Raw genomic sequence first — 13,410 nt, forward strand, 5'->3', positions numbered from 1 at the left:
TAGTTGCTCCTCTGCTCAGACTAATAGTTTGTGTTGGCTAGAGCAAACCCTTTGGTGAGCCATCTGGTTTGGATCTGAAGACATAAGGAGACAGGATAATCCTTTGCTTTTGCCAGTGTGTATCGCTTCAGCCTGTCTGACTACAAATAATCCAAACCAGCTCCCATCTGCACAGCAAGATAAATGTGACATCACTAGCCAGATGACGACCCTGGACCACCACCTCCCAGTGCTGCATTCCTATTTGTGGTGCTGCCAAACCAGCGACAGCTGTGTTACATGTGGGACAAACTGTGTTCACAGCTGGTCACATCACTGGCAGCGTTAAAACTGACCTCCCCCTAACTTCAGGGTCTACAGGCAGCAACCATCCTTACCTGAGAGAGAAGCACGGCACTCGCACTCAGAGGACTAGTGCCAGGATTCACGTGCCCAGCTTGTGAGTGCAGCAGTCAAAGACCAGGGGCTGGATTCATTCTCCCTGCTATGCACCAGTGTCTGGGCATCTCACGTGGGCTGGAGGAACCGAGTCCAGGAGTAAAGGGAGCAGAGCTCTCTGGGATGGAGTGCAGAAGAGCTCAGCAGCCTGGGGAACGGCAGCTCAGGCACATTTTGTTGTGAATGACTTCAGGATTTGCTCAGGGATTAAATACTTCCTTGTTTAATAACCTAATAATTTGGGCTAGTTTCATGCTGGACTGTTGGAAAGTTCACTGGCTGGAGTTATCAGCCAGGCCTTGTATAAACGGCTTCCCCCAGCTCTCAGCCAAGTGAGCTGTCCTCATCTTTGGGTCCCCCGGCGGGTGGCTCTTGGCACTACCTTCTTCTGAAGGCCTTTGTTGTTTGCGCGTGTGCCTGAGGCTTTCCGCTCCGGGGGCTTCCTCACCACATCTTGTTTGAGCTGGAAATGCACCTGGAGAAAGAACAGAAATAACTGTGTAACACCGTGTGCGTGCTCTGCTGGCTCAGGGGTCTGCAGGACCTGCCTCTGCCACCAGCCTTCGACGCCAACTCTTGGGCCAAGACAAGCAATAAGGGGCCTCAGCCAGTGTTACGACACAATGGGAACTCAATGCTTAAATCAACCAGAAACACTATTTTTTTTTTTTCCCCTGCGGAAAATGTTGTACCAACAATCAGCTACATATCTTACGCAGGGAGTTGCTCCTGTGGCAATGCGATGTCCTAGGATGGTTGGGAAGATGAGCTGGGAAAGGCAGGGGACTAAACTGCTCTTTCTTCATCTTTTCTTACCAGAGAGTAGAGAAATAGTATTGCTTTGCATCTCTGTTAATATTTAATACACAGAATACTTTAGGACAGGCAGTCCTTTTTCAATTGCATCTCATTAGCTGAATCTTGCTTAATCAGTCTTTCAGCAATTAGTGCCTCTAGTAGACCCAGGCAAAAAAATTCCAGGAAAGAAACCTCCATCCATTACAGCCATGCAAGCAGTTACGAGAGGGAGAAGGGGACAAGGAGCATGCAGGACCCAGCAGCAGATAAACAGGGAATGGGGAGGCCATACAGAAAGGTGACACTGGAATGGGGCTGTGTGGGCTTCCTTGGGGAGGAATGGGGTGAATGGTGGGCAGGGGAGGTGCTGCAGGGGCGGAGGGAAATAGTGGCAGGAGGGCTGCTGTGAGGGGACATCTGCAAAAATCAGGCCATAAGGGAAGAAAATCAGTCTTCTACGGTAACGTGGTAAAAGAAAAATCTATTTTAGAAAGGAAAGCCAAAGAGCTGGGTGCTTAACGTAGCAAAACAAAGGCCAGGACTGGGCTTGACAGCTGTCTATAAATACATCAGGGAATAAATACCAGGGAAGAAGAGGGGCTATTTAAAGCACAATGTTGGCATAAGAACAAATAGGGATAAACTGACCATAAATAAATTTAGGATGAAAATTAGAAGGTTTCTAATCCTGAGAAAAGGGCAGCTCTGGAAGAACTTCAGAGGCTGGCTAGGGTGGGATGAAGAGACAGAGGGTGGGAGAACCACCGCAGTGTATTTACAGCAGAGCCTGACCAGCGTATAGGCAGTGAAACAAATTATGTGCCAGGATGCCACAGCCGGGGAGTTCTTGCCAGTCCTCAGAGTAGGCTGCATCTGCAGTACTACTATGTTCACAAGGCGACAGCAGGGGCAGGGATCACCACCCACTGTTTTTATAACCAATTTCTAGTTGTCCACCCTGCCCCCGGAAGGGCACTGTAAGGGGCCACAGTGCTGTCAAGAGCACCTGGTTTAACTTCATTTCCCAAAGGTGCTTGCCTGTTCTTTGCTGGCACCCAGTCCCCATCTGTCTTGGGTGCTCTTGGCAGAAGGAAGGGCAGACCTCAGCCTCTTGCTATGAGTTTGATAATGTGTTTGGTTCCATGCAGGATGGAGATGATAGCATAGCACTGAAAGCCACACAGCCAGAGGGATAACGGAGCCTCAGGGAACAGATGCTGCGTCTGCATTATCACATCCTGCAGAGTGGGGAGGATGGAGAGCTAAAGAGCAGCAGCCCCAGCCAGCCAGGGGCTCTGCCCATGGCCAAGAGGCAGAGGGACACACAGGAGCTGGCACGGCAGCCCAGTGCAGCTGCAAGCCCTCAGTAAGGAATCGAAAGGCACATGGCACTGCCTTCACCCTGTTCCTCTCTGTGAGCTGTGGGGAGTCCCATGTCTGCCAAAGCAGACAGCCTGTAGCCACTGGCAATGCTCTGTGTCCCATCTCCTTTCTCTACTGCTCACTAGACATCCCCCGCTGCATTTCATTCTCTCTGGGGTGAAGACATTTCGAGACACCCTGGTGACTATGCAGCCTGACTCACCAATGAAGGTGCAGCTGGGCCCACTGTTGTTGTCACCGTCTGGGGCTGGTACCCTTCTGCAGAGGCTGTGACAGTGTAAGTGCCAGGCAGCAGCAGCCGGAAATAATCCCCCATATCACCTGGAACACAAGATGGGAAGAGAAAGCACTCAGAATGCACAGGGAGCAGAGCAAAAGCTATTCCAGTAGCTCTTGCTGAGTGTACTTCCTCCAGAATGTGTAGCCTTCAAAACCCAGACAGTTTTTGGCCTTCCTTCCAGATCTGCTGGCAACTGTGAGGCTGGATTCACCCTGGCAGACTGCATGTGATGTCTCATTAGTGCCACAGAGCAGAGGTCAGTCTTCAAGTAAACATCAAACGAAAGGGGACGGTACAGCAGAGTTGGCTGTGCCTGTGCAGGGAGGCTACAAATCTGAGCGCACACCAGTCAGATGACAGCAGACCTAAGGGCAATCACAGCTCCAGTCTGACTCCTTATGCATAACACAATCTGATTACTGTCATATACAATTTTGCCATGTTTGGGTTATCAGCAGGGTTTTAATTGCTCATCAGCTCAGCTGCTCCCCTGCCTGATTCTCCCTGAAGGAAACCCCAGGAGCACTTTGATGGACTGTGTACTGGTGTGGTTAGGGACAGGGGATGGCCAGCAGTGAGGCAGCAGCACATTATGGATTACTTAGACAATTTGAGCGTATTCTCATCCATGGAACTGGATGGATATTGCAAATTTGAGTAATCGTTACAGGCAACCTGTGTCACTTTGGCTCAAGTGGGGTTAATTGGTATGAGTGAGACACACATGAGTCAGGGGCTTCCAAGGGAAAAGAGGGAGGGTGGCTGGTAGGTCAAAGGGGATTATCTGTCTCTATTCAGTCCCAGGGAGGCTGCACTTGGATACTGTGCCCAGTTTCGGTGCCCCCAGGTCACGAGGGATGTCAGAGAACCACCTGAAGAGCTCAGGTCCCAAACAGAGAGCTGGGGGAGTTGGGCAGGCTCAGCCTGGCTGGGAGGAGGTGGAGGGGGATGTGCTGACAGCCGGCAGTGACTTGAAGGGCAGCTACAATGGTGATGGAGCCAAACTCCTCTGAGCAGTGCCAGGCAATACAACCAGGGGCAGTGGTCACAGAGGGCTGTTTGGGAGCTTCAGGGTGGATCAGGGAGGACAGCTTCACCGTGAAGGTGATGCAGCCCTGGCACAGGACAGCAGAGAGGCTGTAAAATCTCCATCCTTGGGGGTCAGTGAGAATTGGCTGGAGGGAGCGATGGCTGATCAGAGCCAATGTTGGGGACAATCCTGGTAAAAGCAGGAGGTTCTTGCAGCCAGCAGCTCCATGACTCCGTGATCTCTTGCACGCTCCCCTTTCCTATGCAGGTTGACGTAATAAGTGCCAAATATTAGAGTGTCACTGAGTCGCAGACCTACAGCCAGAAGGAATTTTGATGATTTCATAGTCCAACCTCTGGAGAACGGGAATATTGGCTATTTTCTGCAGCCAGTCTGTAACGTCTGGTCCAGTTGGAGAAGGGTGTTTATCAAAAGAAGGTTAAAATTGGCCAGCAAAGGAGAAACCACCACAACTTGGATAAACTAAAGTGGCACTTCTTTCTCAGTCTAAATTTGTCTGGCTTGAACTTTCAGCCTTTCATCTGCTTCTGCCATTGTGTCCTTCACTATCAACTTTTTCAGCTCTGTGTAGATACTTAGATCCTTGAATAGATTATTCCCTCAATCTTCTCTTTGGTTATACACTAATGCATTTTCTCCTTTCTCTCAGATAAAATCAGAGATGACTTTCTGAAGTCCTTCACAATAAGGTTTGCGTTCCAGTTCTTGCCTCTTTCTTTCCTAAGCTTTCTTAAGCCCTCCCTGGTCCAGCACGCACAGGCACATTTCTCACAGCTAGTGTTTTTTGGAAGCAAACCATGCTGGCCACACATATTATAGTCTCACCTGCTAACCTCCTCCCACATATTCAGATAGCCTCTGAGGGGCTGTATCCAAAAGGGACAGCGTGCAAAGGGACCAGCAACTCACCAGAGGTGATGTCATGGCTGATTCCCTGGACAGAAATCACTGCTCCTGCAATGCCGTTGTTGTTCTCGTCTGACACCATCCCTTTGATGCCCTGGTGAACCTGCAGGGAGGGAGATAGACTGCTGGGTCAAGGACCCTCCTTTGCTCAAGAGGGTACTGCTGAGCACTGGAGGAGGGCAGAGCTCTGGGGACAACCCCATCTTTCTCCATACCTTTGGATTTCCTGGTTCTCCCCAGCAGAGCCAGTTTAGGACACAACAGCCTTCCCAAAGCTTACCAACTAGAGCACCCAGCGAACTCCATGAACACCTCCTTTCCATCCCCGTGCTCCCAGGTCCTGTTGGTCCCCTACCACTAGGGCTGGGGCCCATGGGGGCCTGCAGGAGAAGAGTGTAGGTCCCAGGACTTCCTCCTTACTTCTTCAATGAAAGCAACAAGGGCCTCCCGGTTGGCCATCCACTGCCGTTCCAGGTCCTCCTCCGGGGGGAACTTATTGCAACTCAACTCCAGAGTGATTTCAAAGCAGTTGGTGTAGAGGTAATTGAAGTCCTGCATGCCTGGAAGAGAAGAGCCCATGACCAGGGGAATGTGAGGCCCCTTTCCCTCCCCACTCCTATGTCTCAGGCATCCTGGCCCGTGCCTATCTTCTACCACAACTGTCCTGCTCTCCCTCCTTGCTCTGCAGGTGCGTTCTCCCCCCTCCATGACAGCATGACTAGAGCCTTCTCCCCCGTACAGCCCCTTCCCCTTGTGGCTGCCTGACTCCCTCCTTCAGACAGATCATTCACCACTCTGCCTTCAGAAAGTCAGGAAGGTTTGGTACCACAGGGGATGTACGTCCCTTTCCAGTTGTTCTCCAGTCTTTTTTCTAGCCTAATTTGCTGATTTTCAGTTTCTTCATTATGCCTTTTTAAATCAGATTTTTCAGGAGCCACCAGCTGTAAGAAACGTCTTCCCTTTGGTCACAGTTTTGAGTCTTGATGGGGTTATGCCGTAGGATTTTCAAATACACTAACAGATTAATGCTTCCTTCGTCCAGCAGCACACAGCAGGTCTCTGCAGACCTCAGCTACTTCTGTGGCTCTTTCCCAAACCACATCCAGTCTTCCCAAGCCACTTCCCAGTCTGAGTTGCAGACACCAGAATGATGTCTAGTAACAGTGCTATTGCCACAGCCCTCCCCCAGCCCATCCTGTCCTGAGGTTTCTTGTCTATCCCTTTACATCTCTTCAGCTCAACACCTTGCTGCAGGTGGTGCTCACCTGCCCAGCCCTTACCTTTGCTGAGTGAGTACCAGGACGCCCCATTCGTGATGCCATCGGCAAAGTAATCTCCACAGTTCCAGCCACGGTGCATCCAGCCGTGGGCGTATGAGTAGGTCTTGGCCAGCTAGAGAGAGCGAGCAGCCATCAGTCACCGCTCCAGCATGGCGCGGCTGGGGACCCTGCCCGGCTTTGGGCAACACATCCCCCTCCTGCACAGGCTTGGCTGGGGAGCGTGGGAGGGAAGTCAGACAGGAGACAGCTCCTGCATTTTACTGCCATGAAATACAACACGAGGTGGCCAGGACCTCTACGAAACGTAGGCAGATAAAGGCGGAGGAGGAAGAGCAGAAATCTGGCAAGCTGGAGGCTCGCTGATGGCACAGGCAGCTCCTTCCCTGCTCCCGCTGAGATGAGGGGGAGCGGAGGGCAGCGGGCCCACGCAGGGGCACCCAGCCCCATCGGTGCTGGTCCCCACATGGCAAATGGCACTAACAGGGGGAGCAGACATGCGAAGAAAAGCAACCAGTATCAGTCCTGATGTAAATACCATATATATCAGGGAAATTTGTATTAGGAGAGAGTTTGGGCAACTTCTGGTTCTGGCAACGGCTTGTTTATTGCCCTTATTAAGATCACCGCTTTATTTTTAGACATGAAGGCAGGGCTGAAACTGGGACACAGCATCCAAAGCCTTTGTGTAAGACAGTTTAAGAGAGACCATTGTTTGCATTTTCTAATGCAAACTCTATACACTTGTATTATGGTTCAGATGCTGGCGTAATCTTATTCTGTCAGCAGGAAAACAGTTACTTCACTGCATTTCTGACTTCTGAGGCTATGTGGGTATCATTAGCCCACGCCCCAGACTGCAGCCTCTCTACATCTGGGTCCGAGCGCAGCCCTAATCCCAGCAGGTCCTGGCAAGCCCCTGCACAGCCTCTGCTTCCAGAGAAGGCTGAACTCCAGCTCAGACTTATTTTTCTCATTAACTGTTCTAACACAGCCTTGCTTTTTCTTTTGCCGGCTATTTTCTAATGGAAGCAGTGACTGAAGGCACTGTTTTCTGGGACATTTTAACAATGGGGAAAAAACCACAGGCTTCAGCTAGTGCTAGCAGGATCAGCAGCACATACTGATATATTCCCCAATGTCTGCCTATGCTTCTGGTGCTCTTTTCATTGTATTCCTTATTCTTTGCCATCCGCAAGCCCCTGCTGGGCACCCGCCTCCCTTATCCTGCTCTCACCAGACCCCCAGTCAGACCCTGCCACCTCTCTAGGAAAAAAAACCATATACATGCTACGATGGTGCAGCAAAGCTGGTGGCCAGGCTCCAGCTTTGGAAAAGCAGGGTCTTACTGAAGACACTGGTGGTACTGGGGTTATGGGGAACCCAAGCAAGGCACGGATGAGGAAGAGGCTCCTGAGGGTTAAGACTGGCCTGTCCGTTTGGTGGGACTGGCTCGCAGTGGGACTGCTCTGACGTGGCTCACGAGCCGGTGATTGGCAGAAATGCCGTAGTCTGCTAACAGTTATTTCCAACACGTTTCTTGGCTCGGCTCCTGCGTGAGGCAGTGACCCAGAGACTCCCAGCCAGCTCTCGCACGCTGCGCCTTGCCAGGGCTGCGGGAATGCCCTCGCCCACCGGGGCCATACTCACCTTCTGAAACAACTTATCGTCAGGGGTAGGTGTGTTGACCGTGCGCCGGTGGCTCCTGAACCGCTGGTCCTGGGACTTGTCATAGGGGTAATTTGCCACCACTGCTCCACCGTGCAGATTGGCCGAGAGCACAAAGTTGTAGCTGCTGAGCCACTGGATCACAGCCAACGTCTCCGGTTCCACCTGTGAGGTGATGAGGGATGGGGACAAGGAGAAGAGCTCAGCCACCTCTGGGTCGGCTGCTGCTCCATGCCAGGCTGTGGTGTGATCAGTCACCTCAGACCCTGCCCCGCAGTGTGCCTGCTTCAGCCCTTGCAGGATGCTGGCCTCTCCTGGCGGAGGTGCAAGCTGTGATACAGGGCAGGACAACATCGTTTCTCAGCATGCAGGAGGCACAGGGAAGGAGACAAGCACCATGCAAGCCAAAGGACAGCACATTTGCTTGGGTGCTGGGACCCACTTAGAGGATGCTGTAGCCCTCACAGCATCCCAGACCAGTACCTGGCTTTTCCAGTTGTCGGGCAGTGGGATGTGGTGATTTGGCCCACTGATTTCCCCGCTGTAATACATGAATGTGTTGAGGTCAGGGAAGTTGCGGTTCAAGTCCACTCCATTGGCGTTGTTCCTCCCCGTCAAGTACCCGTTGCCGTCTGGGCCCTGTGGGGCAAAGGTGCATCACGGGGGTGAGTACAGGGTGGGCGCAGGCAGGCTGGGTGTCGGGGTGGCAGGGACCGGCCGTTGCAACACGTGTGTTATTGCTGGCAGGAGAATAAGGAGTATTGGTACTGACAGGGAAAGTCAGTAACAATATCTTCATTTTCCAGGGTCACAGAGAAAGGCACAAGCCAAATAAACAATTTGCCTCAACTGAAAGAGCCATCAATAAAATATCTCCCCGAGATCTAGTGGTACAAAGGAATGGGTGAGGTTTGGGGGGCGACCAGAGGGCTTCCCTCTGCCCCATCTCTCATGTCCCTGTCTGCTCATGACAGTAGCATTCAGCTGCCACTTCCCCAGCCTGGGGCAGGAGGTTTGCAGTGACCCTTTCATGACAAACAACTTCTTGGGAGGGCAAGGCAGGTGTAGGAAGCTTTCTCCATCACCTGCCAGAGCCACCTGGGGCAGGACACACAGCACGAGTCCTTGGCACAGGAGGTGAGGAGCAATCATGCCAGTTGAGGGGACTGGGTTTGGCAGGGAATGGAGAGAAAGGATGTCCCCTCCCCATAGGTGCAGTGAAGGGGATCCCGCAGGGATTCGAAGGGCTTTCTGCCCCTACCCGGCTGGAGGAGGCGATCGCTGCCTGGTACCTGCTTGGCAGCCACTTCGTACCCGTCGGGGTTCATGGAGGGCATGATGTGGATGCGCGTGTCGTGGATGAGGCGGGTGATCCGTTCGTTGCCCCGGCGGTACTCCTCACACAGGAACTCGGAGAGCTGCAGCAGCAGCTCACGGCCCAGCACCTCGTTGCCGTGCATGTTCCCGACATACTTGAACTCCGGCTCCACTGGAAAGAGCAACAGAGAGCGACACCATCAGCCAGGTCTGGGACAGGGGGAAGAGCCAATTCCTATTGCAGGGAGCCCAGGCAAGTGCAAAGGACCCCCAGTAAATGGTCTGAAATGGCCACTTCCCTTGGAAAACGGGCTCCCCTCTGTTTTGCCACAGTATCCCTGGCAGCAGCTCGGGCTCTCCACCCGGTTGCTGCTTGCATTTGGAGCGCACAAGATATATTTGCAGGTGGTTTGGTCTCAGGCTGGGGAGAGGCAGCACAGAGGGACCAGGGAGCACCGGCAGGATTGCTGCCGCCCTGAATCCCAGGGTGCCGGGGCCTCCCAGCTCTGCAGTGGGAGTTTCTCCCACCTCTGCCCTTCACAGTTTGCTCTCAGTGTCTCTCACCAGCATGGCACATTCCTGGCTCTGCACGCTTTAAGGAGCTTTTCACTATTCTGCATGATAAAATCAATCCCTGATTTGGGGCGAGCTGTGCTTTTTCACTGGAGGGACACAGTCGCCTCTGGCTGCTGCCTGTCAGCCCCTGACTCCTGTGCTGGTGGGAGGCATCAGCAGTTTCTCCTCTCCCTCCCCTTCACCTGCCTCCAAGGAAAAGGTTTAGTGGCTTCCTCGTCCTCAAGGGACAGGAACAAGAGCCTAGAGAAACCCTCAGTGACTGAATTGAATACAGATCAAACTGTCCCTTGAGCAGCTTCGTTACGAGCAGAAAGGTCTCTTGCCACTGACTTTTCTAAAATGAGGTCTCAAAATACAGATTTAGGGACTGCAGGCAGACAGTGCCCAGAGCAGGACTTGGTTTGCTGAAGGAGAGGCAGCACATGTGAGGGATGGGTTACGCTTTCCCAGAGAGGCTTTTAAAGCAGGTACTTGTGGAAAAATTAATGTCTTCTTGCAAGCTGGAGTCAGCACTGGTAGGATGAGGAATACCAGGGAAATTGGGTTAAAAAGGAAGGCTGACTCACACAAAAGTGTCAGGGAAAAACAGGGTGTCATTACAAACGTTGGCTGGCAAGAGCTTGAGAATCCCATTGCTCCATGAGTTTTCCAGCCACCAGCAGTGGTGAGACTCCCAGTGGCAGCGTGCAGCCCCGCTGCCGTGCACGGTGTCTGTCAGGATCCCTGGGGCAAAGGCACTGCAGCCCCATGCACCTGACATCTGCTGCTTCCAAAATCCCCCGCACTTTTACTGCATGGGGAGGATACACCGTTTCTGGACATGCTGAAGACAGATTCTAAAAAAAAAAAAAAATATCAAATTTTGGCAAAGATTTTGCTTTTCCAAATCTTTTGATTGCTGTGCCTCCGCACAGGACACAATGTGCCACACAGGTGGGCAATGTGTTTTGACCTGGTTAGATTTCAGGAGACATGAGAACTGATTTAATTAGGTTATAAAAACTATAAGAATGACCTGGGGATAGATGCAGCCTTTATTTAAAAAAATAAGGCCTCAGCAGGGGTTCTCCTTCTCTGCTTTGTTCGAGTCTGCGGCAGGACTTGTCAGCCTTTTTCAATATGCAGACCCCTAAACATTATCCACGTGGCCACACAAGCCCTAATTACCGCACGTAAGCCCACTAACTCTAGGCTTGCTTTTTGGAGTTATTGTCCATGGCCTTCAACGGGGCCCACAGATTCCCAAAGCCCTCGTGCTACACGCTGAAAGTGGCAGCCTGAGGGTGGCCTATGCTACAAGCAGGGCCACAGGTCCACTCTGCCAGCCTGGGGCAGGTGAGATCTCAGTCACCTCCTGTGGCCCTTCCAGCTGCTCTCCTGTAGTTTTGCAGGTAAAAAATCCACTGGCGCATTGCCAGTGCCCTTTGCTCGCTCCTTTCTTTGAATCAGCCCCCGATGTGCTGCGGAGGTGCCTGAGGTGTCCTCAGCACTGGGCAGGTTTCCCTGTACCAAATGGGGTTGGCATATAGGAGGTCAAGGTGGGAAGCCTCCCGTCCCGTCTCCCCGCACCTTTGAAGGCGATGCTCTGGGCCGCAGGAGGGGAGCAGTGGGTACAGTGGGGTTTGGGGGGCTGCTCTGCTTGGGGGGTGTGCGTGCAGGTATGGGTCCCGCTCACCCCTGCAGCGCTGCTGGCAGTTTGCCACATAACCGGGCTGCCTGGACTTGTCAGCCCCTGCGTTTAACCACACCAGCGAGCAAGCCAGGATTTGAAAAGGCAAAAAGAACCTGCAAAAAGTAGGCAGAGCCCTGTCCGCATCTGTGGCCCAGAAGCACAAGGCAGGGAAGCGAGGGAGCTCTGCGTGCACACCCCCATCCGGAGAGCCGTCTGGTCCCCTCATCCCCCCAGGGGCACCTGGCTGCCAGCAAAGTCTGGCTCAGCGGCCTCTCCATGCCGCACAGGCAGCAGCTCAAGGGGCCATTGCTGCCAAGGCTCTGCAGGGCCACGTGGCAGCAGGTAGAGATCCCTGAGACCTGCCTGTCACAGGGGCTGCACAGCCTGTGGCACCGGTGGGGCTGTGGAAGCCCAACGCCTGCTCTGCTGGAGTCCCTCGCTGGCTGTCCCCCTTGCTTTGGGGTCTGGAGAAAGAAAGGCTGAACTCTTCCCTCCTGCCGCTATCCAGCAGCAAAGGGTGGAGGGTGGGCTCAGCCTCTCCCTGCCAGCGCAATGCTGTGTTTTGGGAGGGAGAGGGTGGCAGGGCAGGTGGGGTGCTGGGATGGACTCGCCCGGGGTTCTTGTGTTAGCCCATGCTGAAAAATCAGAGCTCCGTCCAAAGTACGCGCCTGGGCCACGCTGCAGCCCACGCAAGCACAGTGCACACACGCGGGTTTTGCGTGCACGTCCCTGGGTTGGCTGAGGGGTCCAAGCTGGAGCCGGCCACCACCTGACACCCAGGCATCGCCGGGAGTCCTGCCTGGAAAGGGAGATACCCTGCCCTGTGCCCTGATGGTGCTGCATGGCAGGGAGCGCAGCAACGAAGCCCATCCTCTCCGAACTGCCATCCCCGTTCCCCCATACTTACGGGGCTCGTGGATGCCCGGGTAGTCGCTGAACTCCAGCACGTAGAGGTGTCGGCCCTCGACGCTGCGGCCGATGCTGTAGATGCGGGTGACGTAGGGGCACTGGCTCTGCACGCGGAACAGGGCCTGCACCATCTCCTCGTAGCGATGGTGGAGAAAGCTGAGGGCGGCCGCCACGTCGAGCAGGAGCAGGGCTCCCACGAGGGACCGCAGCCACCCGGCCATCCTCCCGCGGCGCTGGGGCGCCCACACCGACTCCGAGCCCCCGGCTCCCTCCCCGTCGGGAGCTTAAAGTGCAAACTCCAACCAGCTCTTTCCAGTTTCCGAGTGCCAGCCCCCGGCACCTGCGGGCGGGGGGCGGCGGGGAGGCGGGGGGGCCGGCGGGAGCGGGGCGCGTCGGGGGGCCCCCGCGGCGCAGGAATGCTCCCCCCGCCCGCCCGCCGCGGCCGCCGGCGAGCCCGCTCTCCGCCGTCGAAGTTTGTCCCCCCCCCTCCACTTCAGCTCACTTATTAACCGGACAGTAAACAGGCCCCCGCAGCCACGGGCTGTCACTGCAGAAGAAGCGCAGGGCTGGAAAACTGGCTGCGGAGGGCGTCGGGGCTGCCAAAGCGCACGGCGAGCGGCGGGGCGGGGGAGAGGAGAGGGGGGCGGCGGGCGAGGAAGGGGGGGGGGATGCCCGTCGGCCGAGCCCTTCCGTTGAGGCAAGGGCCGAGCGGGGCGGGGGGATTGCGCCGCGGCGGACCCCGGTGCCCGCACGGCTGCCGCAGCCCTGCCCGACCCCTGCCCGCCCGGCACGGGCAGCTCCCGCCGGTCCCGTCCCCCCGCCCCCGCCCCCGGGTCCCGGCCGCCAGCTCGGAGCCGCGGCTGCTCTCCGGCCCCATCTCCTGGGGAAGCAGAGGGAGACGCGGCCGCAGGCTCTGCGGGACTGCCGGCCCCTCTTCCCCGGCCCATGCTCACCCGGCGGCCCCGCTGCTCCCGGGATAAACGGAGAGAGGGACCGCATCGCCTTCCCCACAGCTGCCTTCCCCCGCTGGGAAGTCGCCGGGAGAGGACGAGGGCAACGTGGAGTCTGATGTAGGGGTTGTCTGCTGAGCAGGTACCAGCAAGGAGAGCTCTGTCTGGAGGTCTGGTGTCACCCT

At 55.0% G+C, this 13,410-nt stretch overlaps 1 protein-coding gene across 1 annotated transcript; it reads right to left on the reverse strand.

Annotated features, from left to right (window-relative positions):
- Window positions 1-740: 740 nt before the first annotated feature.
- On the reverse strand, window positions 741-12,496 carry CPN1 (carboxypeptidase N subunit 1; the record flags this gene model as incomplete). The annotated part of the gene is made up of 9 exons (XM_082486674.1): window positions 741-913; window positions 2,822-2,940; window positions 4,860-4,959; window positions 5,277-5,416; window positions 6,137-6,248; window positions 7,784-7,966; window positions 8,285-8,440; window positions 9,094-9,290; window positions 12,274-12,496. 9 exons carry the CDS (start codon window positions 12,494-12,496, stop codon window positions 782-784), a joined length of 1,362 nt encoding a protein of 453 aa, XP_082342800.1. The 3' UTR covers window positions 741-781.
- Window positions 12,497-13,410: the final 914 nt, after the last annotated feature.

This window comes from Vanellus vanellus (assembly GCF_965231255.1).
Source record: "Vanellus vanellus genome assembly, chromosome: 7".
NCBI lineage: Eukaryota > Metazoa > Chordata > Aves > Charadriiformes > Charadriidae > Vanellus > Vanellus vanellus.